At 40.4% G+C, this 23,550-nt stretch overlaps 2 protein-coding genes across 3 annotated transcripts in view; both read left to right on the plus strand.

The window, feature by feature from the left end:
• The first annotated feature begins 14,024 nt into the window (after positions 1-14,024).
• LOC143041654 (uncharacterized) lies at positions 14,025-15,452 on the plus strand. Its single transcript, XM_076213664.1, has one exon. It carries the CDS (start codon positions 14,025-14,027, stop codon positions 15,450-15,452), a length of 1,428 nt encoding a protein of 475 aa, XP_076069779.1.
• Positions 15,453-18,192: 2,740 nt separating this feature from the next.
• The window catches only part of Uggt (UDP-glucose-glycoprotein glucosyltransferase), a 93,366-nt gene continuing 88,008 nt past the window's right edge, over positions 18,193-23,550 (plus strand). For both annotated transcript variants that reach the window (XM_076177340.1, XM_076177350.1), the window contains exon 1: positions 18,193-18,292. The gene's annotated coding sequence lies outside the window, so the exon portion shown is untranslated. The remainder of the gene's footprint in view (positions 18,293-23,550) is intronic.

Genomic DNA, 23,550 nt, shown 5'->3' on the forward strand with positions numbered 1-23,550 from the left:
AATTATATCAGTAAATCCATCTTTACTGTTTTTCTTGAATTGCCTTCCATCCCTCTCTGTTTTCTTTATTATTCATCTTTAACTCTTCATTCTCCCTTTTTACTTCTTTTAACTGTCTTTTTAGGTCTTCTATTTCTTTAGTTAAGTTTTTGTTCGCCTTCTCTAGTTCTTCCAATTTTTCAACCCTCTGTACAATGTTGTTAACATGACCGAACCTACGCTCCAAGTCCTCGATCATCTTATCGACCTTCTCTTCTAGTCTTGTCAGTCGGGGTGGGGTGGGGGGTGGGGGGTTGTGTCCCCCCACCCTCTTTAAATCCCTGGAAAATATTCTCATCCCTTTCTACTGTATCGCTCTTATCTATACTTCTAATCTTTACATTTTTATTAGACATTTCATCGTCGCTCAGCTGGTCGGGGGGCCGTTTGTTTACCTTTCTCCTGTCTGTCTGGGCCAAGTCTTCTCCTTCCTCATTTCCTTCCATTTCCCCCAGCAATCCCTCCCCTTCTCCTCTTTCCCTACTTTCCCACTATCCCACGAGCAATTTCCCCCCACCCTGCAAATACAATAGGCACTTCTCTTTGCTTTGGGATCCACGAAACTTCAATTTTCTTCAGAACGTCTTCTAAGCCGTCCGTTCGTTGAAGTGTGTGTGTGAGTGTGTGTGTGTGTATCTACCTAGTTGTATTTACCTAGTTGTATTTTACAGGAAGGGGAGCTATGCTCGTGGGGTACCGTCTTCATATCTCATTTTATCTAAACTATTTTTAAATTCATGTATTGTTTTTGCACACACCACTTTCTCATCTAACTTGTTCCAACTTTCTATTACTCTGTGAGGAAAGCTGTTCTTTTTCAGATCTCTTCTATAGCTGTCTTTCTTGATTTTCTTTCCATGTCCTCTTGTATTTCTATCATGCCATTTTATTAGTTTCTCTCTATCAATAATTTCTATGCCTTTCATGATTCTGTATATAGCTATCAAATCTCCTCTCTCTCTTCTTTGCTCTAATGTCTGTAGCTTAAGTTTTGCTAGTCTCTCTTCATATGATAGTTTTGAGAGTGTTGGTGCCAATTTTGTAATTGCTCTTTGTATTCTTTCAAATTTTTTTATACATTTTTTTGTACTTGGTGACCACATGGTTACTGCATATTCCAATCTTGGTCTTATCAGAGTGATTAGAATTTTCTTCACCATTTCTTCATCCAGGTATGTAAATGCCACTTTGATGGTTCTTATTAAATTATACGTTTCTCCAAAAATCTTATTTATATGTTTCTTAGGTGACATATTATTCATTACAATGACTCCCAGGTCCTTCTCATTTTCTACTTTTTTTATTCCTTCTTCTCCCAATTTATATGATCCTGTTATTTTGTTTTTACTTTTTCCAGATTCCATTATACTACACTTTTTAGTGTTGAACTCCATCTCGCACTTCCTACTCTATGCCCATAATTTATTTAGATCACTCTGTAGTGACCCACAATCTTCTTCCGTGTTTACTCTTTTAATAGTTTTGCATCATCTGCAAAGAAGCTCATATAACTTTCAATTTCTTCATCCATATCATTAATATATATAGCAAACATTATTGGGGCCAGAACTGTTCCTTGTGGAACACCACTTATTACTTCATCCCAATTTGAGTGTTTGTCTCTTATCACTACTCTCATTTTTCTTTCTTGCAAAAAGTCTTTCATCCATTTAAGCAGTTTGCCCTGTATTCCTCCTTCAGTTTCTAATTTCTTAAGCAACTTCTTATGTGGTACTTTGTCAAAAGCTTTTTTTAGGTATAGAAATGCACAATCAGCCCATCCATCTCTTTCTTGTATTATATCTATTAGCCTTGAATAGAAACATATTAAATTGGTGACGCATGATCGACCTTGTCTGAATCCAAATTGCCTTGGATTTAGCACGTTTTTTTTTTTTTCTAAATATTTTACCCATCTACTTTTGACAATTCTTTCACAAATTTTTGCTATTGTACTTGTTAGAGAGACTGGTCTATAGTTGGTAGGGTCTTCTTTATTTCCCCCTTTATATATAGGTACTATATTTGCTTTTTTCCAATCTTCTGGAACTTTTCCTTCTCTCAAGGAACTGTTTATTATGCTATGTATTTTGTCTGCCAGTTCATTCCTGCATTCTTTCAGAATCCAGTTTGCTATTTCATCTGGTCCATGCAATTTTCTGACATCAAGATTACTCAAGTGTTTCATTATTTCATTCTTTGTTACTTCTATTTCTTTCATAGGGGGGACTTTCTCTTTCCATTCGATCTCTTCAGGTTGTATGTTCTCCCTTGTAAACACTGATTTAAAATGCTTGTTCATAATTTCCGCCATTTCTATTTCCTCTGTATATTCAACTCCTCCTTGTCTTAATTTCTCCAAATCTTGTTTGTTTTTCAGTTTGTTGTTTACAAATCTGTGAAATAATTTTGGTTGATCTTTACATTTTTCTATGACATCTTTTTCATAATTTCTCTTTTCCTCTCTGCACGCTTGTACATATTCATTTCTATAACTAGTATCTATTTTCCATTTTTCAGGTCTTCTGTCTTTTTTCCATCTGGTCCAAGCTTATCTCTTTTGTCTTTTAACTCCCTACAACTTTTGTTGTACCAGCATTTTACATATTCTTTTTCTTGTTTTTGTCTTGGGACATACTTTTCCACTCCTTTTTTGTAATTTTTTGTCAAAATATTCCATTTCTCTTCCACTGTTGTTTCTTCTTTGTATATTTCTTCCCAGTTTTCTTGTTGAAAGAATTCTCTTATTTTATCAAAGTTTGTTTTTTCATACATCATTCTTCCTTTTCTATATTGCTCATTTCTTTTCCTATATTTTTCTTCATTAAGTTCCAGTTCAATCAATATGTGGTCACTTTTACTTATTGGTGTTTTATATTCAATCTTGTCCACTATTCTAGGTTCAGATGTAATTATTAAGTCTAGTCTCGATGGTTCTTCTTCATTTCTATACCTAGTGTTCTCCTGTATCCATTGTGTCATTGTATGGTCAATAATCATCTCAAGTAGAGCGTTTCCCCATGAGCCGTCTCCACCCTTTACTGTCATTTCTTCCCAGCAGATTTCTTTGCAATTAAAGTCGCCCATCATAACTATTCTTCCTCCATCTTCCATTATTTTATTTAATGTTATCTTTGTGTCCTCTAACATACTTTTATGTTCACTCTCTTCCCATGAGGCTGTTTTCGGAGGCACATAATTTATCACAAATTTTCTGCTCTTCTTATCTCTGTCTTCCACTTCTATCATAATCATCTCTACTGTATTCTTTCCATATATAACACCCCTCACGTTTATATCCTTCAACTCTCTACAACTTTTGTTGTACCAGCTTTTTACATTTTTTTTTTCTTGTTTTTGTCTTGGGACATCCTTTTCCTCTCCTTTTTTTTATATAAATTTTTGTCAAAATATTCCATTTCTCTTCCACTGTTGTTTCTTCTTTGTTTATTCCTTTCCAATTTTTTTTTAAAGAATTCCCTTATTTTATCAAAGTTTGTTTTTTCATACATCATTCTTCCTTTTCTATATTGCTAATTTCTTTTCACGTATTTTTCCTCATTTAGAGTGTTTTATATTCAATCTTTTCCACTATTTTAGGTTCAGATGTGATTATTAGGTCTAGTCTCGATGGTTCTTCTTCATTTCTATACCTAGTGTTCTCCTGTATCCATTGTGTCATTGTATGGTCAATAATCATCTCGAGTAGAACATTTCCCCATGAGCCGTCTCCACCCTTTACTGTCATCTCTTCCCAGCAGATTTCTTTGCAATTAAAGTCGCCCATCATAACTATTCTTCCTCCATCTTCCATTATCTTATTTAATGTTATCCTTGTGTCTTCTAACATACTTCTATGTTCACTCTCTTCTCACGAGGCTGTTTTTGGAGGCACATAATTTATCACAAATTTTCTACTCTTCTTATCTCTGTCTTCCACTTCGATCATAATCATCTCTACTGTATTCTTTCCATATGTGACACACCTCACGTTTATATCCTTCTTAGTCAGGAACATAACTCCACCCCCTTGTTTTGTCTCTCTGTTTCTAATCCAATAATTATATGCATCATGTCCTACACTGTTGGGTGGTAGTGGACCTTTTAATTTCGTTTCTACAATTCCCATAAGGTCCGGTTCTTTTTCCTTCGGATAATCATTCAGCTCATTCAATCCTGTTATTAATCCATCTATATTTGTGTAAGACACTTTTAGTTATCTGCCACTTCCATTGTATTCTCTGTTTCCCTGTTGTTTTTCTCTAGTATGTCGTATTTCCTTACCTACATGTTCACTACTCTCCAATAGAATTTCTTTCTTTTTTTTCTGTTCTGTTCTCGTTTTTTCCTTAGCTTCATGTCTTTTCATTTTTCCTCCTCTCTTTCCTCTTTATTCATTTCTCTTTTTATCCATACCTTTTTATATTGTTCACTTGCTGCTAGTTTCCCTGTTTTTGCTAAGATATTCTTTGCCGTCGTTTGTGACCTGAATTTAATCTTAATTGGTCTGGTCTTATCTGTTCTATACTCAACGAGTCTATACATCTCTTCAATTTGTTTCATGATTTCAGGTTCATCTTCCTGAACGAATTTTAGTAAACTGCTTACTTTTTATTTTTTCCTCATTGATTCTTGTGGTTCTATTTAGGTTATGTTTCTCTTCCATTCCTAATATAATCATACATTTCTATTTATCTTCTAAGTCTCTTACTACATTCTCCTTCTGTCTCATCACTTTAATAACTGAGTCTTCAGTTTGTTCTTTCATTTGCTGTTTAATTATGTCAGTAAATGCAACTTTACTGTTTTCTTGGATTTTTCCAACCCTGTGCTTATTTTGCTATGTCCTCTTTGTTGTCTTTATCATTCCTCTTTAATTCTTCATTCTCCTCTTTTACTTCTTTTAAATGTCTTTTTAATTCTTCTATTTCTTTAGTTAATTTTTTGTTCACCTTCTCTAGTTCTTCCAATTTTTCAACTTTCTGCGCAATCTATGCTATGTTACCAAACCTATTCTCCCAATGTTCGATCATTTGTTCAAGTTTTTCCTCTAGTCTTGCTAATCGGGGGAGGTTGGTATCCGCCCCTACCCTCATTAAATCCCTGGAAATTATTATCCTCACCTTCCATTGTGCTGTTCTTATTTATATTTCTAATCTTTACATTTTTGTTAATCCCTTCACCAAAATCATCGGTCCTTCTCTTGTTTACAAGACGCCTGGCCTCATGGACCAATTCCTCCCCTGCCTCATTTCCTTCCATTTCCCTCAGTAATCCCACCCCTTCTCCTTTTTCCTCACTTCCCACTACACCACGAGCTTTCCCCTTCCCTGTAAATACAATAAGGTACTTCCTTTGCGTTGAGATCCACCAAAATTTCACTTTTTCTTCAGAACTCCAATCTTCGCCGTCCATCCGACGAAAGTGCGTGCGTGTGTGTGTGTGTATGTGTGTGTGGGGGGGGGCCGTGCGCGGGTGTGCTATTGCGTGTGTGTATGCATATCTCTGTATGCGAGTGTGTGATCTACCACTATCTTCGATCACGTGCTGGACTCGTGATTGACAGCTATCACCTCCCAATGAGTGTTCATAGTTCATCTAAGTACGATCTATAGGTAATGCCGTGACCTTGCACACATACACCTTCAACTTCGCGCCCATAAGAGTTGGAGTGCCAGCTTGCAGCGCAGCAATGATGAAATTATTCCCTGGGCGGCAATCAAACTCGGACCGCTGGCGCTGGGGTAGCAGTTGCGAGTGTTATCACTGCTCTGTCGAGCTGTGTCTTATATGTGCCTGTATAGGTGTGTGTGTGTATGTGTGTAATAATAACAATAATAATAATAATAATAATAATAATAATAATAATAATAATAATAATAATAATAATAATAATAATAATAATAATAATAATAATAATAATAATAATAATAATAATAATAATAATAATAATAATAATAATAATAATAATAATAATAATAATAAATGTGGCAGCCGAAGGCTGAAAATACACATATAGGTGATAGGGTACATAATAAATGATTACCTATACATTTTATGATACTTAAGTGATTGTGCACTATACAAATATATAAAACATGAACATATAAAAGTGATAGATGCGTCTTAGTGTTAATATGATGTTTGGATTAGATGTTGTTTAGAAGTGTACAATAGATGGTATGGGACTGTGTTTACATCTGTTTCTGCGGGGTGCTTTGAAAGGCTCGAGTCTATTGTGATGTCTTGTGGCCTGGGCATTACGGTCAGCTTCCGACGGTAGCAGGTTATGGTGGCGAGGATGACGTAAAAGCTTGAGGCCGAATTTTCTTAGTGTCTTCTTGTGATGGTCGGAGAGTTTGGGCAGGTTGAGGATGGTTAAAGCAGCCTCGTAGTTGGAATAAGAGGAGCTTAGAATGATTTTGCATGGAGGGGGTCCAGGCTGGAGATGCAGAGCAGAGTTTAGGCAGAATAAAGGTGGAATATATATTCTTCAACTCCTCTGGTGTTCCAAGTGATTTCATCCTTCGCAGCATCTATAGTCGATAAGATGATAGAAGGAGGACCGGAGGAGGTGTATGTACTTTCATTTGCAATGATATAGCATTCAACCCCCGTACAGACATTATGAATAACGAGGGCCTCGAAGCTGTGTGGATAGAAATGCCGTTACCTAAACCGCATCCCATCTTACGTGGGGTCTGTTACAGACCACCGAAACAGATGTCTTTCTATAGCACATTAGAAACTACCTGTTTCAATCGGGTCAATATGCATGGCCAAGAAATTATTATTCTATGTAATTTCAATATGAAACTGGCAAGAACAAACAATGACCTTGTTAAGGCAATGAGGGACTTGCTAAAAGTTCATGGTCTGATTCACCTGATTGACGAGCCAACTAGAATAACAGGCACTTCCAGTTCCATCATAGATGTTATCCTGGTATCCGATTGTAATAAGATAACGCAGGCTGGTGCTTGTGATTATGGTTTTAGTGACCACAAGCTCATATATTGTACTAGGAAAACTAGGAAGACGACTTACAATAAGCACAACACAGTGAAGCTTCGTTCCATTCGTTCCACTCACGGGAACATTTTGTAGATGAACTGGGTAGGACAGACTGGTCGCCAGTACTAAATTGTTCTGATGTTTATGAGGCTTGGTCTAATTTTAAGTACACCTTTCTTACTATGATTGACAGAGTAGCGCCTCTCAAAGAAATACGAATAAAGCAGAAGACAGAACCATGGATGACAAACGAAGTACTGGGTTTGATTAGAGATAGAGGCAGATTTATTGCCAAATTTAGGAAAAGTAGAAAACAGGAGGACTATAATGGCTATCTATGCTATAGGAATCAGGTGAAATATTGGAAGGAAAAACCCAAAGTTGATTATTGTATTAACATGGTGAACCAGAACAAACACGATTTAAAGAAGCTTTGGCAAACTGAAGAACCTAGAAGCTCACACTAAGCCTGGTAACAAAGCAGACAGGATAGGACTCATGATAAACGGCGAGCTTAACTCTGATAAGAATACCATAGCTCTTTTTCACAATCATAGTCACTAAACTAGTAAAATCCCTCCCAACGGGTTCTGTGAAGTTTGGGCTGGGATACGTTCAGGAGTACTATAAAGATAAGTCCACAAAGTGTTTCTAACTACATAAGACCACTCAAGAAGAAGTGTTTAAATTACTGGCTAACATAAGTGTCAATAAGGAATAAGGCTACAGGATTAGACGATATTCTTGCGAGGTTTGTTAAGGATGGGACCACAATTATAACTCCTCCAATAACTCACATAATAAATTTGTCTATCAGGTCAGGATTTATCCCGAGCGACATGAAAAGGGCTCGGGTAACACCTGTTTATAAGAAAAACGCAAAAGCTGAGGCAGGAAACTACAGGCCTGTTTCAATTCTTGGTATTATTTCCAAAGATTTGGAACGTATCGTATACAATCATTTAGATACCTTCCTCCGGGAACGTAATCCACTATACACCATGCAATCTGGTTTTATATGGAACTACTCAACAAACACCAGCTAAATATACCTTTACTATCTGATAAAACAGAAATGCGACAGAGGTAACTACACGGGTTAAATTTTGTTGGATCTACAAAAGGCATTTGACGCAGTGGACCATGATATTTGATTAAAAAAAAACTTCAGTCATTAGGAGTGGCGAATATTGGCTGGTTTAAGTCCTACCTCTCAGGTCGCAAACAACTTGTACAGATAAATGGAGCCTGCTCAGGTGACAGAGAGATAACTTGTGGTGTACCACAAGGTTTAATTCTGGGACCGCTTCCGTTCCTGGTCTATATTAACGACATTCCAGGTGCGATGAACTGTAAGTTACTGCTCTATGCAGATGACTCCGCACTAATTGTCTCAGGTAGGGACCCAGTTGAAGTACAGGAGGCCTTGAGTGTTGAACTGTCATCAGTCCAGGCCTGGCTCATAGACAACAAGTTGTCGTTACACCTTGGTAAAACGGAAAGTATTGTCTTCGTATCAAAACCCAACCTCAGGAAACACCGCGGTGCACGGGCCAGATGTGGGGATAATGTCTTGGAGTCAAAACAAGAGGTAACTTATCTTGGAATACCCCTAGATCGGTCACTCTCAGGGAATGCCTTAACGGATAAAATTTGTATCCAAGTGTTCACATAAAGTTAATTTTGTCTACAGAAAAGCCAGAAATGTTGATATGGAAACAAAGAAGCTTCTGGTCTCAGCTTTGATACAGCATCACTTTGATTACGCTTGTAGTTCTTGGTACAGTAGTCTGAGCAGAAAAAAACAGTCTCGGCTACAGGTTGCATAAAATAAGATCATTAGATTTATGCTAAATTTACCTCAAAGTAGTCATATTGATATAGAAGAATTAAGCAAAGTAGGAATGTTATCTGTAAAATATCGTGTCCAGCAGCTGGAACTAAATCATGTTTACAATGTTGTTAATAGTTCTGCTCCTTCATATGTGAGCTGTAATTTTATGTTATCTGCTGAGAACCGAACCAGGAACAGTCAAGGGTCTTTTATTGTAATTCATGCAGGTTCCTTCACCAAAAACAGCTTTCACTTCACAGGGGTTCAACTATGGAACTCACTACCTATGTCCATTAAGCAGTCAGATAGCAAGGTTCTTTCAAGAAAAAAGTCAAGGATTACTATATATCTCAGCTATGGGCCGAGAACAGCCTTGATTTTATGTACTACTAGCCTAGTGAGGGGTACCATACTCCTTGAGTAATACCATCCAAATCTGCGTTCAATCATAACTGTTCTGGCCTCCCCTTTTGTCCTCCAGAGGTACAACAATGTTTGATGTTCAAAACTGGTTTCCACTTTTGTTTTGCTTGTCATAGTATGGTATATATCTCAGGTATGGTCCGAGAACAGTTGTGATCTGATCATAATACAAGCCTGGTGAATCAAGGTACCAGGCAACAATGTAATTGGACCTTTCCCTCGATCTCCTTGTTGTTTTACTCATACGTGTACTGATCCCCTTTACCCTACTTCTGGTGCTTCAGGTTATAATGTACTACTTCCTGGTGCCCAAACTAATGTGTAATTTCCCACTCCGTCCTGAGGTACAGGTAAATTTTGGAATTAATTAATAGGTGACCCAAGTTACCATGTAACATTCACTATAACAACATGTTGATATTGTTGATGGTCTGCTAACTTCTATCCCGTGGTACTTGATATTTACTCTTACCCTGGAATGGACCCCCCTTTATTGTCCTACACTTGCTGCTACAGCAGTAGAATAATGTAGTATATCATTAATGGTACTACAATGATCTGGTACTCACTCATACTATTTTGGTACCTTTTAGTAATATTTTGTTGTTCCTGATGCATAATGCGATGTTCCTTATTATGATGGTGCTCAAGTTTTGGTCTCAATATCCTACGTGTTACGAACATTTTAGCAGTATTAGCAAATTCATGATAATGTTTATGTGCCATATGTGTACTGATTGGTATTACTCATAACTGTCTCTGGTCTCCTTAACCCCTACGTATGTTGTCTGTAACTTAGTGTAGAAAAACAGTCTAATGAGGACCACAATGGAAATAAGCTTACATTTTTTTTTATCCTCGGCAATTGTAATTGTTATTTCGAGCTATGTGTTCTTTTCAATATCTGAACTTCATGTATATTGATTCATTGCCAAATAAACTTACTTAACGGTGTTTGTCTCATGCTGCTTCCGGCCCAGTTGGTCATCAATAGTGATTCCCAGTAATGTAGTGGATTTGGTTATTTGGAGAGGTTGGGTACCGATTGTGACATTTGGAGCAGGTACATCCTTCTTTGATGTGCAGAAGTGCATGGTGACCGTTTTTGTACTGTTAATGTTCACATGGTTGTCAGTCGTCCAGGCTTGTAGCTTATCAAGAGTAGCCTGCAGTGGAGAGTAGTCAGGAGATGTGTTGTCAACGGTGATGCCAACAGCTGAGTCGTCAACGTATTTCCACTAATGGGAACTGTCAGCTAGAGCATCGTTAATTAACATTAGGAAGCACAGCGGTCCCATCTTGCTCCCTTGGGGGACTCCACAGGTCAGGTGTTGCGGGGTAGAGATCAAGCCTTTAGACCTGACACACTGTCTCCGCTCACTCAGGAAATCCAACAGGCATGTTACTAGGTTGGGATGGAGACCAATTTCTATTGATTTCCTTATTATGTTGGTATGGTCAACCAGATCAAATGCTTTTCTAAAATCAATGAAAGTGAGAGCAAGGGAAGTGTTACGTTTGTCTAAATTTCTGTGAATAAAATCAAGTAGGTCAATTAAGCAGTGAGTAGTGGATGAAGTTTTGATGTTGCCAAATTGCTGGGGATCTATTTTATTGCGTATGTTACTATATGCCCAGTTGAAAACAAAGTCCTCACAGATGAGACTGGGGATGGGCGTGATGGCAATTGGCCTCAGGTCATTTAAGGACTGGGGGCTGGGGACTTTAGGGATGGGGGTGACATATGAAGTCTTCCAATCTCTGGGGCATTTATTTTGAGTTAGAGAGGCATTGATTATCGAACAAAGAGGAGTGGCAAGTTCAGGGGCAAATTCCTGGTAGAGCTTTAGTGGGAGGTCAACTGGTGTGGTGGATCTTTTAGGATTGAAGCATTTTAATTTTTTAACGATTTCAAACTCAAGAACATAGGTGGGGGAAGGGGTGACAGGTAGGATGGGAGGAAGGCGGGATCGAGCTTGGGGAGACTTTGACATATAGTAGCAAAGTGACTGTTGATATCCTGTGCTGCGTGTTCAGGAGGTGACTGAGAAATGCAAGGGAGAAAAGATGACTGGTTGTTCAGACCACATATCTATTTAATCTTAAAGTACCATTGGCTGCTATTTACCTGTTTGAGATGGCTGACTTTGCTTGGATAATATGATATTTTGGCAGTCTTAATTTCACGGATGATTTTGTTGTATAAAATACCTTGTTCCTCTGTCCCATCAGCCGTTTAATCCTTGGTGTAATCCAGGGAACGTCTGAGGGGTGCATGGTCAGAGTCTTGATGAGAAAAAAGTGGTGATAATCCTCAGTGATGGTATTAACATAATTATCCCACTTGGTGTCAATATCATCCACTAGGAGAACTTCTGACCAGGGATGGTGTACTATCCACTGCCCAAACGCTCCCATGGTTGAGTTAGGGGTGGGCCTGTGAGTTCTGACAACAGCTGAGCCAACAGCTGGAGAGGTGGTGGGAACTGGGGGCCAGAAGATAGAGAGGTGAGTGCTTCGTTCCATGGGTGGTAGGGGCTGGGAGGGTAGGTAGTAATGACTGGTCAATCATGATAAGGTCAAAGCTATTCTTACCATTCGTTGGGAAATCTATGACTTGAGTAAGATGGAGTTGATTTAGGATGTCTGATATGTCCAATTGATTGAAGTCACCACATATGACGATCTTGGCAGCAGGAAATCTCACTCTCAGTGCATCTGCTGTATCAATGATGTGGGAGACGAGCAGCTGCGCGGTGGAGGAGCGGGGAGGGTAGTACACAACACAGAAAATGACAGATGTTGTATGGCGAGGATGGGAGGGAGGCGACACCCTCACCCACAAAACCTCCACTCCCCCGGGGGAGTGTCAGGTGTGAAGGGTTAAGGGTTGTCCTGCAATACATTACTACACACCCTCCTCATTTGTCAGTCCTGAGATGGTGGAAAAGTTCGTAGCCCACAATTTTACACACCTCAGGAACCACTTGCCACGCTTCAGTAATGGCTACAATGTCAGCGCTGGTATATTTCACTGTTGTTATAAATACATCGAGTTTATTGTTAAGTGATGTTACACTGGATACCAATAAAGAAGGAAGATCATACCATAATCTTGGCACTCCGAAGTGTTTGTACTTTTTTTTTTTTTTGGGGGGGGGGGTGAGGATTTTCTTTTTCTTTTTCCTGTGGTAATGACAAGGATGTTTTTTTTTTCTCGCGTGTTTACTTTGCCTTCGACTGCGGTTGCGGAACAGAAGAAATGCTTTCAGGTGCACAGTAACGTCCACAGAGGGGTAGCCTGAGCCTGCCCTGAAGCGTCACAGGTCGGTGAGGCGGTAACAGAGCTTGGGAACACACATTGTCATACACTAACACGGGCATTACACTTCACAAATGTTTCAAGAATTGAAGATGGAATATCCAAGATCACTGTCAACAGTATCATGAAGAAGTTCTTAATAAGAGAAGGGTGAAGGAGTCAGGTCAACAGGCTGACCTCGGCTACTTGGTTAATAAGGATCAGGGAACTGTTTCTTGTACACTTCAATCAAATTGAGTTGGTGACTGAAGGTCGGAGTTTCGTTTGTTTCATTCGTGTAATCCGTTTCCAGATCCACTTGGCTCACTGAAATCGCTATGCTTCATTTTTCCTGTTGCCATGTTGATTAACTCCTCGCCATCATCATTGCGAAATTTACAGCACTGATGCTCATCCTGGGAAGTAATTTGGGACGTCTATTCTTCTTTGTCTCATAATTTATGTTGTTCTCCATTAGATCATACGGCGACGAGGATTCCACATCAATCGCCGTTTCGCCCATCGTAGCTTAATTAGTCACTGTATAATTCGTGCTGTCAAATGTTCCAAGTTCCAGGCAAATTCGCCCTAAACATTAAGCTAGTAGACAATGTCGCGTTCAAATGTACCCTGAGTGTTTGCTTCGGAGTATGTGTGGTGACGTTGTCTCAACCACCGACGCCGGCCGCGCCTGAGACGTTTGCTTCCTTGGCCGGCCCAACCCAGACTGATAATGTTACCAGCGTGAGCGGAGGCGTATACACTGGACAAGGCTCACAGCTTGCTCACGCACCCCACAACCAAAGGGAAGGCGGCTAATCAGAAGGTTAGACAATCTGACGGGACCCTTCTGTGAGCCCGCCGCGGGGTTTAAAAGGACGGCCTCTTGCCAACCGAATTGAGGCCTTCGAGCTCGCCAACAGAGACGCCATCATCGACGCAGGTCTTTGAGGCAAGCTTCTTGGCTGGTGCCACGACTATCTCACCGACAGACGAGCCAGAGTCCAGTTCCAGGGATCCTACTCCAGCTACCAGACCTTTGCCAACGGAACTCCCCAGGGCAGCTCCCTCAGTCCGACCCTCTTCAACTTCCTGGTCGACCAGATTCTCCGCACCACGACTCTGCCGAGTCTGACCTAGATGGTTGCATACGCCGACGACTTGGTCATCGTCTCAACGTACGACTCCTTCCACGGCTGTCAGAGGGCTCTCCACTGCCTTCAGGAAACTACCAAAGACCTGGGCCTCAAGTTCTCCGCACCCAAGACCAAGGCCATCCACTTCAGCCGGACAACACCCACAGCCAACCTCTGCCTCAACGGACATGGCATCGAGTAGGTCAACGACCGACACCTCAGCTTCACAAGCCACATCAAGTACGCCGCCAAGAGAGTCCGATGCCGTCTCAACGCCATGAGGGTCATCAGCGGTCTTCCAGGTGGTGCCAACTCCTACGTCCTCCATCGAGTTTACCAGACAACCATCCGGCCAATCCTCGACTACGGAAGCGTCGCCCTTGCCTTCGCGTCCAAGACAGCCAGGCATCACCTTGACGCCATACAGAACAGAGCGGCCCGACTCATCCTAGGAGTTCCATCCTGGTCCTGCACCCAAACCTGCCTCCATGAGACTGACCTCATCCCGAGCCAGTTCCGACACGACGCCCGCCTGGCAATCTTCACCGACAAGGTTCTACGCAGTCCCAGCCACCCCCTCCACAGCCAAGTCCGCTCCGCCCTCGAGAAGTCCAGAGAAGCCTTCAAAGACAACACCTGGCTCCTCCAGACGGCCGATAACTGGCGACTCCACACTCCAGTCGACGACTACCTCCCGGAGATTCAAGACCGAGCCGTCCAGCCACCCTGGGTCAAGCCTGCTGCAGCTCTCCGGGTCAACCGGCCTTACGACAGCAAGTCAAGCGCCACCCCCGACCAAGTCACGGACGCTGCCTACCAGAGCATTGCAGAAGCAGAAGACGGCCACGACACCGATCCTCTAGTATATTACACTGACGGCTCTGTCAACGCAGACGGTACAGCAGGTTTCGCCTTCGTCGCCCCGCACTCCACCCAGTCCTTCAGAGCAACCGACGGGTCCTCCACCGTCCAGACGGAACTTGCCGCCATCAGAGAGGCCATCATCGACTCGAGAAGCCAGCCAGAAGATGTCATCGTCATCCACACCGACAGCCAGGGCGCCATTGACAACATCCGTAACCCTCACCGAGACAACATAGCACTCAACAGAGACATCCAGGACAACATTCAACAAAGTGGCAAGACCTACGTCATCAATTGGATCCCCAGCCATGTTGGCATCCCAGGCAATGAAGCAGCAGACGCCGCCGCCAAGACCGGTACCCGGAAACCTGAACCAGACGTCGTCATCAGAGTCAGCAGACGCCAGACCAAAGCCCAGTTCCGCCGCACAGCCCGCACCAGATGGCAGAGTCTAATCCAAGACACCCAGTCCGAGTCCCTCCAGTGGAACATCAACCTACTAAGCACCAGGGAAACCAGGACCGCCCTCAACCGACTGCCAAGACGCACCCAATGTGCCATCAACGCCATCAGAGTCCGAGCCAAGACGTACAGACAGATCGCTCAGAAGTCCAACATTTGTGCCTACTGCGACCAGGATATCAGATGTCAGCACGTCCACGACCTCACCGAATGTCCCCGCACCTCCAGTCTCCGCCGGCGCCTTCTCGACCATCTCCCGATGGAGGACCACGTTGGAGACACCACCCAACTCCTGGCCATCTACATCGTGACATCCCAGACCCTCCGGTGCTACATTGAGCTACAGGATTACCACCCCTTCAACCCACCGCGGCGATAGTAATCAATGCCTGCTTACAGCCCATCCTGGGGACAAGTTTGCGACAATGTCCCATTCCCTCTCCGGTGAGGGATAAACCTACAACAACAACAACAACCGAATTCAGAACAGCCTCACCAACTGTCGCAGCAACAACTCACCTTCAGCTCCAAGACCTTCTCTTTTCTGGCATTGATGGAGGACCTCTAGCTCCAGATTTCAGGCTCGCCATATACTCGCCTTACCTGGCGATTGGAAGAGATAAAGATTACTGTATAGTTAGGAGTTTGATTTCTTTCATGGTTGTCCATACTAGAACACTACATATATTCCTCACCTCTGTTCAGAGGAGGTTCGCTCCCGACCACTGAGAGTTTGTTTCCTATCCTTTGTTTTCTCTCGATCTTGCTTATATCCTTTAGTCTGCTTGGGAGCCATATATTACTGACGCATATTCCAGTCTTGGACGGATCGAGATTTAATTTTTTTTTTTCATCATCTCTTCATCCGTATAGTGAAAAGCTAATTTAATCTTTTGCTGCAGTCCGTAAGTCTCTGCCACAACCCTGTTATGTCTGCAAGGTGTGTGTATGTGTGCATCCGCGTCCATGTGCGTGCCGTGTGTGTGTACAATCACAGTAGCAGGCATTGTATTGAGGAGGAAATACATCCATAATCACAACCATTCTGAATACAAGGAAAACAAAGAATATACACATCAGTGATATTTCTGCAGATAACAAACATATCTAAGATGTCCATTATTTAAAAAGAAATTAGGAAAAATTAAGATAATTCCTCGGAGCTATATATGTATAGGTTTGTGGAAATCGGTCGTTTACACCCTGGAATTGCTATAAAAAAAATGATAATAAAAAGGAGAACATAAGAATGAAGGAGACATTAACAACTGTCATCCCTGTCCATAAAGTTGTCTAACCGTTTCTTAAACAACTGATAGTTTCAGCTCTCACTACATGGTTCGTTGACCACCCTGTTAGTAAACCAATTCTTACCTTTTTCATTCTTCAATCTAAATTTGTCCTGCCCTGTTGTCTTAATATGATGATCTTGTTTGCGTCAAGGTCTAAATATACAGGTCAGACCGTTAGAATTCTTCTGCGCAGCTTCTGACGTCATTTGGCTGAGTCCATTTTCTCTTTGTGATACACTGAAGAAAACTGTGAAACGCCAAGGAAGACAGGAACTATAATATTTTATATATTATATATATATATATATATATATATATATATATATATATTATATTCATATATATAGACAGGAACTATAATATTTTATATATATTTATATATATATTTTATATAATATTTGTCAGAATATAACTAATTGCGTGGAGCGGTGCGAGCGAAGGCAACGTCATTTTCCAACGACGGACCAGCTTCAACTGACAGCTATAGGACCCGCTAACCCCACTTTGAACAGCCAGGTGACGTTCACGGGCCCGCTGCGCCAACTCCCTCGAAATTCGGTCGGAAGTGGTTAGACCTTATATTCTTAGATCTTGGTTTGCGTCACCCTTGTTAAAGCCTTTAATCCACTTGAACACCTCTGCGTCTTTCCAGAGAGTGTAAGTTAAGGTGCCTAAGCCTCTCTTCGTAAGGTTAATTTCTTAGCCTATGTATCATTTTGGTCATTCTCCTCTGTACTGATTATTGTGAGTTGATGTCCATTCTATAAGAGAGAGACCAAAACTGCACCGCATAGACAGGATGGGTCTAATGTTAGACAGAGTTTGATAACTACCTCTGCACTTCTATTCATAACCATCCTAGCAATGAAACCCAACGCGCTGTTAGCTTTATTTCTGGCGTTAATGCACTGTTTCCTGAATTAGAGAAAGAGGTGACTTTATCTACGATATTCAAAACTAGAAAACGCATAATAATTATGACGAAAACGACAATTGCAACGTTTATAATGCAAAACTTTTGGGGAGAGCGGAAAAATTATACTAAGCTGAAAATTGTAAATGGAAGATAGAGAAATCTATGGCGGGTCATAGGAGCAGCCACTGAATTATATACAACCGTCATATCCCAGCATGATCGCTAAATAGTATGAAAATGACGAATGTACTATAATATCCAGAATTATATATGCAATATCTACCTCTTACGTAGTTACGGGAGGTGACTTTCACTTTATATTCGTTTTTCAAAATTAGAAAACGCATGAAAGCTGCGAAGCCAAGAAAATCAATTCGACCTCTATGCCCAGATCTTCACCATCCAATTTACTGTCTTCTGGATCTGGCTGAGAGTGATCTGACGTCTGATAGTACAGGGGCCTCCTCAGAATATATTTCATATTGATATTCTCTCGTATATACGATATTTGGGTTATTGTGGCTAAATCAATTTGTATTTTGTTCTGAAAAAGTTTGACTCAAACTTTTTGTTCTGAAGTGATCCAATTGAAATTTAGTTTACTAGAAGGATATACAATTGTCAAGCTTGATTTAATAGCAAATTTTTTATTCGTAAGTTCATGCCAATATAAACATTCAATTTTCTACGATTTAGGAAAAAACTAAAATATTATTTGTATAAACGCGCTACATTTCGTCATTCATATCTGTACATGTCTGTGTGTGATTGGTAGAGCGGCGTCGTGTAATAAGTGCAACAAAGAAGTAAATATAAAACAAAAGAGCATCAAATTTAAGACAAAATCTTCTTAAACGTATTCATTTGTTTTTTACAAGCATTTCAAAACTACATATACAGATTAAGTTTTATGTGACAAATTTGTTTTATTCTCTATACACATATGATGTTTTGACTGTGTATGTTTTGAACTATGGGAGAGTAACAAATAGGTTGTATTATTCACATAAAGTAAGTAATACTTGATAGTAGTTTGTACTATATATGTTTACAATAATAGTGTATTTGTGATTTATCCTCATGATATGATGTGGGAATAGAATACACCAATATTGTTGAAGGCCTAAGGTAAAATTAAAAATGTGTTCCCATGTAACTTGTAAGTATTCTCATAACATTTAAGATGACATTCTGAAGTGATTGAAAGGGAAATATTGAAATTAATGTACTGTACTGATGCTGTGTGGCTCTGCTGTTACGCATTTTTTCGTACATGGTTATAGAATGGTAGTGTTTTTTTTTATAAACCTTATTTTTTTACATCATTTTTCAAAGCCAGGTATCTCTAGGTTAATTTCATATGTGTGTGTGTATATATATATATGTATATTTATATATATATAAATATATCTACACATATATATATCGCTTGTTTGCGAAAATGTCGTCATAACTCAAAAAACTGAATTTTTTAGTTATCTATACAGATAGGTAGGTCAATATGAAAATGGAATTCCTGATATTTGAGCTGAAGTAGCTTTCATTGGATGCAAAACGTTGCTATGAGTATAATGATGCAATTTGAATTATCCATCTAGCTGTCCTAGTTCTCGAGATATTGCATTTTGAATGGAATTAAATTGGGCCTATTTTGTCCGAGGAAATCATGCCGAAACGTGCGGTCTGACTAATCGCCGATCAAATGTAAACAATGACGGTTTTTACTGACAGGCACAATTTTATATAAAAAATTAGCATATGGTTGCATTATTTGACCTATTTTCTATAAGATGTGTGATTTTCATGTAATTTGATCATAGAATTACGTTTTTATCCTCTGCAAAATTACCCACCACAGCTACGAATACCATCAAATTACATGAAAATCACACATTTTAAAGAAAATTGTTTGAATAATTCAATTATATGCAAGCTATTACACTAATAACCCAATAGTAACAAACTTAATAGTTTAGTTTGATCCATACCACCAGTGATCATAGATAGCGGGCAGGACGAATCGTAGCTGTGGTTCGTAATATTACGGAGGATGAAAACGTAACTTCTCTTTGATCAAATTACATGAAAATCACACATTTTAAAGGAAATATTTCAAATAATTCAACTATAAGTCTATTACACTAATAACATAATAGTAAGAAACTTTATAGAGTGAAGTTTGGTCCATACCACCAGTGATAGATAAGATGGCGGGATGGATGTTGATGTTGTTATCCGATAATCCGACCCAATAGAAAAAAACTAATTAAAACCATCGATTTCTCAGCTCTACCCTAACACGCTGCCTTTATTTTGGTATTAGAATAATCCGCGATACTAGTAGTTTTGGTTCATTATGGTCAGTTGCCCGCACAATAAATTTGTTAGCTCATTTTTTACGTTGAAACATATACCAATTTTCGATCTACTGCTGAATGCAGGCCGCCATGTTTATCTTATGTTTTTATTGACCGACATGTAACTGATGATGTGAATGTTTGAAATTTACTACGATCGTAGTAAATGCACTCACACAACATTTTTATTAATTAAATTTCCCGCGGTATGTAAATTTGGCCGTTTGAATGGCGTGCGCATAAAATGACGCGCTATTGTGCTCGTCATCGACGGTGGCGCCTCTGGTGGTGTTTGACCTACCTAATACAGACATATTCATCTTCAAACACGGATTTTTTTGGTAACAGTGTCATATCTGTAGCTCAAAAATTGACCGCTAGGGAGTGCTAAATGTCCCAACGACATAACCTTACATGTTCCAACTTGTTCCAACAAATATTTTAGACTTAGTAAAAATTATGATTGTTTCAACTTCTATAAACTTTAGAGGCGTATTTGATGCTCAATTTTTTTTTCCACCTATGGTGTTTGAGGGCATTTTATAATATTGAGATCGTTTTGAAACTTTGAAATGCCTCTCCTGAAAAATTCGATATTTTGAGTTATGACGACGTTTTCGCAAACAAGCGATATGCATAGATATCTAAAAACCTAAAAGATACTAATTATAAGATTATCAACTGTCAGAATGCTGTTGATTTCAGTACTATTATATAATATACATGGGTATATAGAAGGGATATCTCCCCATCCTCTCATTTTATGCAATGGGGGCACGGAGAGGGGGGGTCGCCGATTTAATGAAGTGGCCTTGCTGTGGATGTGCTGTGTCTTGCGACACTGCTTCTGACCCAGGGCAGTGGCCAAGGTACAGGGATGACCCGTCATTCAGGAGGTGCTAAGATAAGAGGGAGGGTGGAGGGGTGTGGAGTGGGTGGGAATGATTTTATGCCTTTTTCTTTTTGGCTACCCCCCTTGTTAGGGGGAAAAAGCCTTGGTATATGTATGTATGTATGTATATAGAAGTGGGGGAGGACAGTTGTCTCTTCCTCTGGGAAATTTGTGAGAGGTTTGCAAAACTAAAATTGGTCAAACAGCCAGTTGTATAATACACAGACCCAACCATGTGAATGGTTTGGAAAGGTTTTCATTAAAAATAGATGTGAAAGTAGAACTTACATAAAAACAGTAGGTACATACATATACCAAAGGCTTTCTTCCCCTTACATGGGAGGCAGCCAAAAACAAAGGCATAAAAGCCACTCCCACCCATTCCATCCCCATGTACTCCGGTCCCATTCACCACCCTCCCTCCCTCCCTCCCTCTCGTCTTGGCTCCTCATAGATGACTGGTCATCCTTGCATCCTGCTCACTGCCCTAGGTAAGAATCAATATAGCAAGACACAGCACATCCACAGCAAGGCTGCTTCATTTAATTGACGACACCCCCCTCCATCCACCTCATGCAGAAAAAGAGATGAGGAGAAATCCCTTCAGGCTGCACTAAAATATCATTCACACATACACCCTCAGCCCCCATCCCCCACCCAGTCCCTTCCATGCATCACAGCATCATCTGTACACAACCATTCTTCACTCACCCCTACCTTCTCTCATCTCCCTTCTTTCCCCAACAGATATTCCCCTCTTTCCCAATGCCCCTTTTACCCCATCCATCTCATCCATGGTCGCCCCCCCCCCTCATGTTCACGCCTTCCAACTTTACCTTCCCCACATATCTTCTACTAATCTTTCTTCACTCTTTCTGTGTCCAAACCATCCCAATACTCTTTAATCAACCCTATCTCCTAACTCCCTTTCCACTCCTGTTCACCTCCTCCCCTCCTCAATTCTCACTCTATCCAGCCTAGTAAATGCTACCATACTTCTGAGGCATTTTATCTCAGTCACATTTAACCTCTTCAATACAATTCAAATACTTGTGGGCAGCATCAGGTGCCCGATGTACAATGATTTGATGATGCATCACAATATAAATATAAAGTTACAGCTGTATTACTCATTCTCTTTCATTCTGAATATTAATAACTACAGAAAATATGATCAAGCCAGTTCATAGAATATAGGGGTCACTCAGCTACAAACACGTTATAGATATAATCGAGACGCCATCCCTGGCATCCTCATATACTTACTTGCGTCTCATGACACCTACATAGGCGTCATCATATGGAAGGGGTTAAACTCTTCCTCTCTTATGTTCCATGTTTCTGCCCCATACAGTGCTGTTGGCACAGTCACTCCATACAATCTTCTAGTATCCATTCCCAAATGTCTGTTTTTCATTACACATTTTAATCCACCAGGGCACTTGCTTCTCTCACTCTGAATTTTACCTCCACCTCCACTCTTCCCTTTCCTGCCACATTTGCACCCAAGTATCTAAAGCTGTCCACTTCCTCCAGTCGCTCTCCCTTAATACTCACTTCCAATTTGCTGCCATACTCTCCTCTTGTACATCTCATCACCTTTTACCCACATTTATCCTCAACTTCCTTCTTTCACACACCTTCCCAAACTTCATTACTAACATAATCCTTCCTCTGATCCTGCTATAAGTGCAGTGTCAGCAGCAAACAACGACTGGTTTATGCCACACTTTTCTCAATTTTCTTTAACCAGCTCCAATCTCAGCCCCATTACCCATGCATTTACCTCTCGCATGACCCCATCCATGTATGAATTGAACAGTCAAGGCAACATAAAACATCCCTGGCAAAGCCCCACCTTTACCTCAAACCACTCACTCTCTCCATTTCTAATTCTAACACAGGCTCTACTACTATTGTAAAAACTCTTGACTGCTCTTAATAACTTTCCTCCTATCCCATATGTATGCAATACCTCCCACATTTCCTTCCTGTCTACCCTGTCATAAGCCTTTTCCAAATCCATAAAGACCCAAAAACATCCTTATCTTTTCCTAAAGCTTTCTCACATATCTGCCTTACCACAAAAATCTGATCCACACGACCCCTACTTGTCCTAAACCCACATTGTTCCTCACCAATTACTCCCTCTGTTCCTCTTGTAATCCTCTCAATTAAAACCCTCCCATAAGCTTTCCCAACTACACTCAACAAACTGATCCCTCTAAAACTACTACACTCACACTTGTCCCCTTTTCCATTGTAAAGTGGTACTATACAGGTACTCCTCCACTCCTGTAGTACTCTATTCTCTTTTAGACAAACATTAAATAACCTCACCAGCCAGTCCACCATCACTGTACCTCCCTTTTTAAGAGATTCTGCATGACACCCATCCAATGCAGGTGCCTTACCTACTCTCATCATTTTAATAACTGCTTTCATCTCATCTTTCCTTATTTCTCCTCCATTTTCCTCACTCATCAGTGTCATTTTGTTACCACTTCCCACTTCAACTACCTTTCAATCACTATCCTCCTTCACATTTAGTAACTCCCTAAAATACTCACCCAATCTTCCTCTTACTGCTGTCTCTTCCATTATTATCTCTACATCTGCACCTTTTACCTTTTTCTTATCTAGTTGGTTGACCTCCCTCTCTTAATTTCCTTCCAAAACATCTTTTCATTATTTTCAAAATATTCTGTCAAGAGTCAACACGGTCAAGACAGTAGGTACATACATATACCAAGGCTTTTCCCCCCCTTACAAGGGAGGTAGCCAAAAAGAAAAAGGCATAAAACCATTCCCACCCATTCCATCCCTAAATACACTCCACCCTCCACCCTCCCTCTTATCTTAGCACCCCAGGAGGTGCTAAGACAGTAGGTAAATTGTGTATATTTAACAAAAGTTAGTTGTATATCATGCTGCCCAACCCAACCCCACTTTTAAAAAATCCCTGTAGATGTGCATATATATATGTGTTGATTAAAATAGAAATACAAATACTTATATCC

This window comes from Oratosquilla oratoria, chromosome 3, assembly GCF_046742065.1.
Source record: "Oratosquilla oratoria isolate Oo_2021 chromosome 3, ASM4674206v1, whole genome shotgun sequence".
NCBI lineage: Eukaryota > Metazoa > Arthropoda > Malacostraca > Stomatopoda > Squillidae > Oratosquilla > Oratosquilla oratoria.

Excerpts from the sequence above, each read along its gene's own strand:
- LOC143041654 (XM_076213664.1), top strand. The coding sequence starts at position 14,025 with ATGAGGGTCATCAGCGGTCTTCCAGGTGGTGCCAACTCCTACGTCCTC.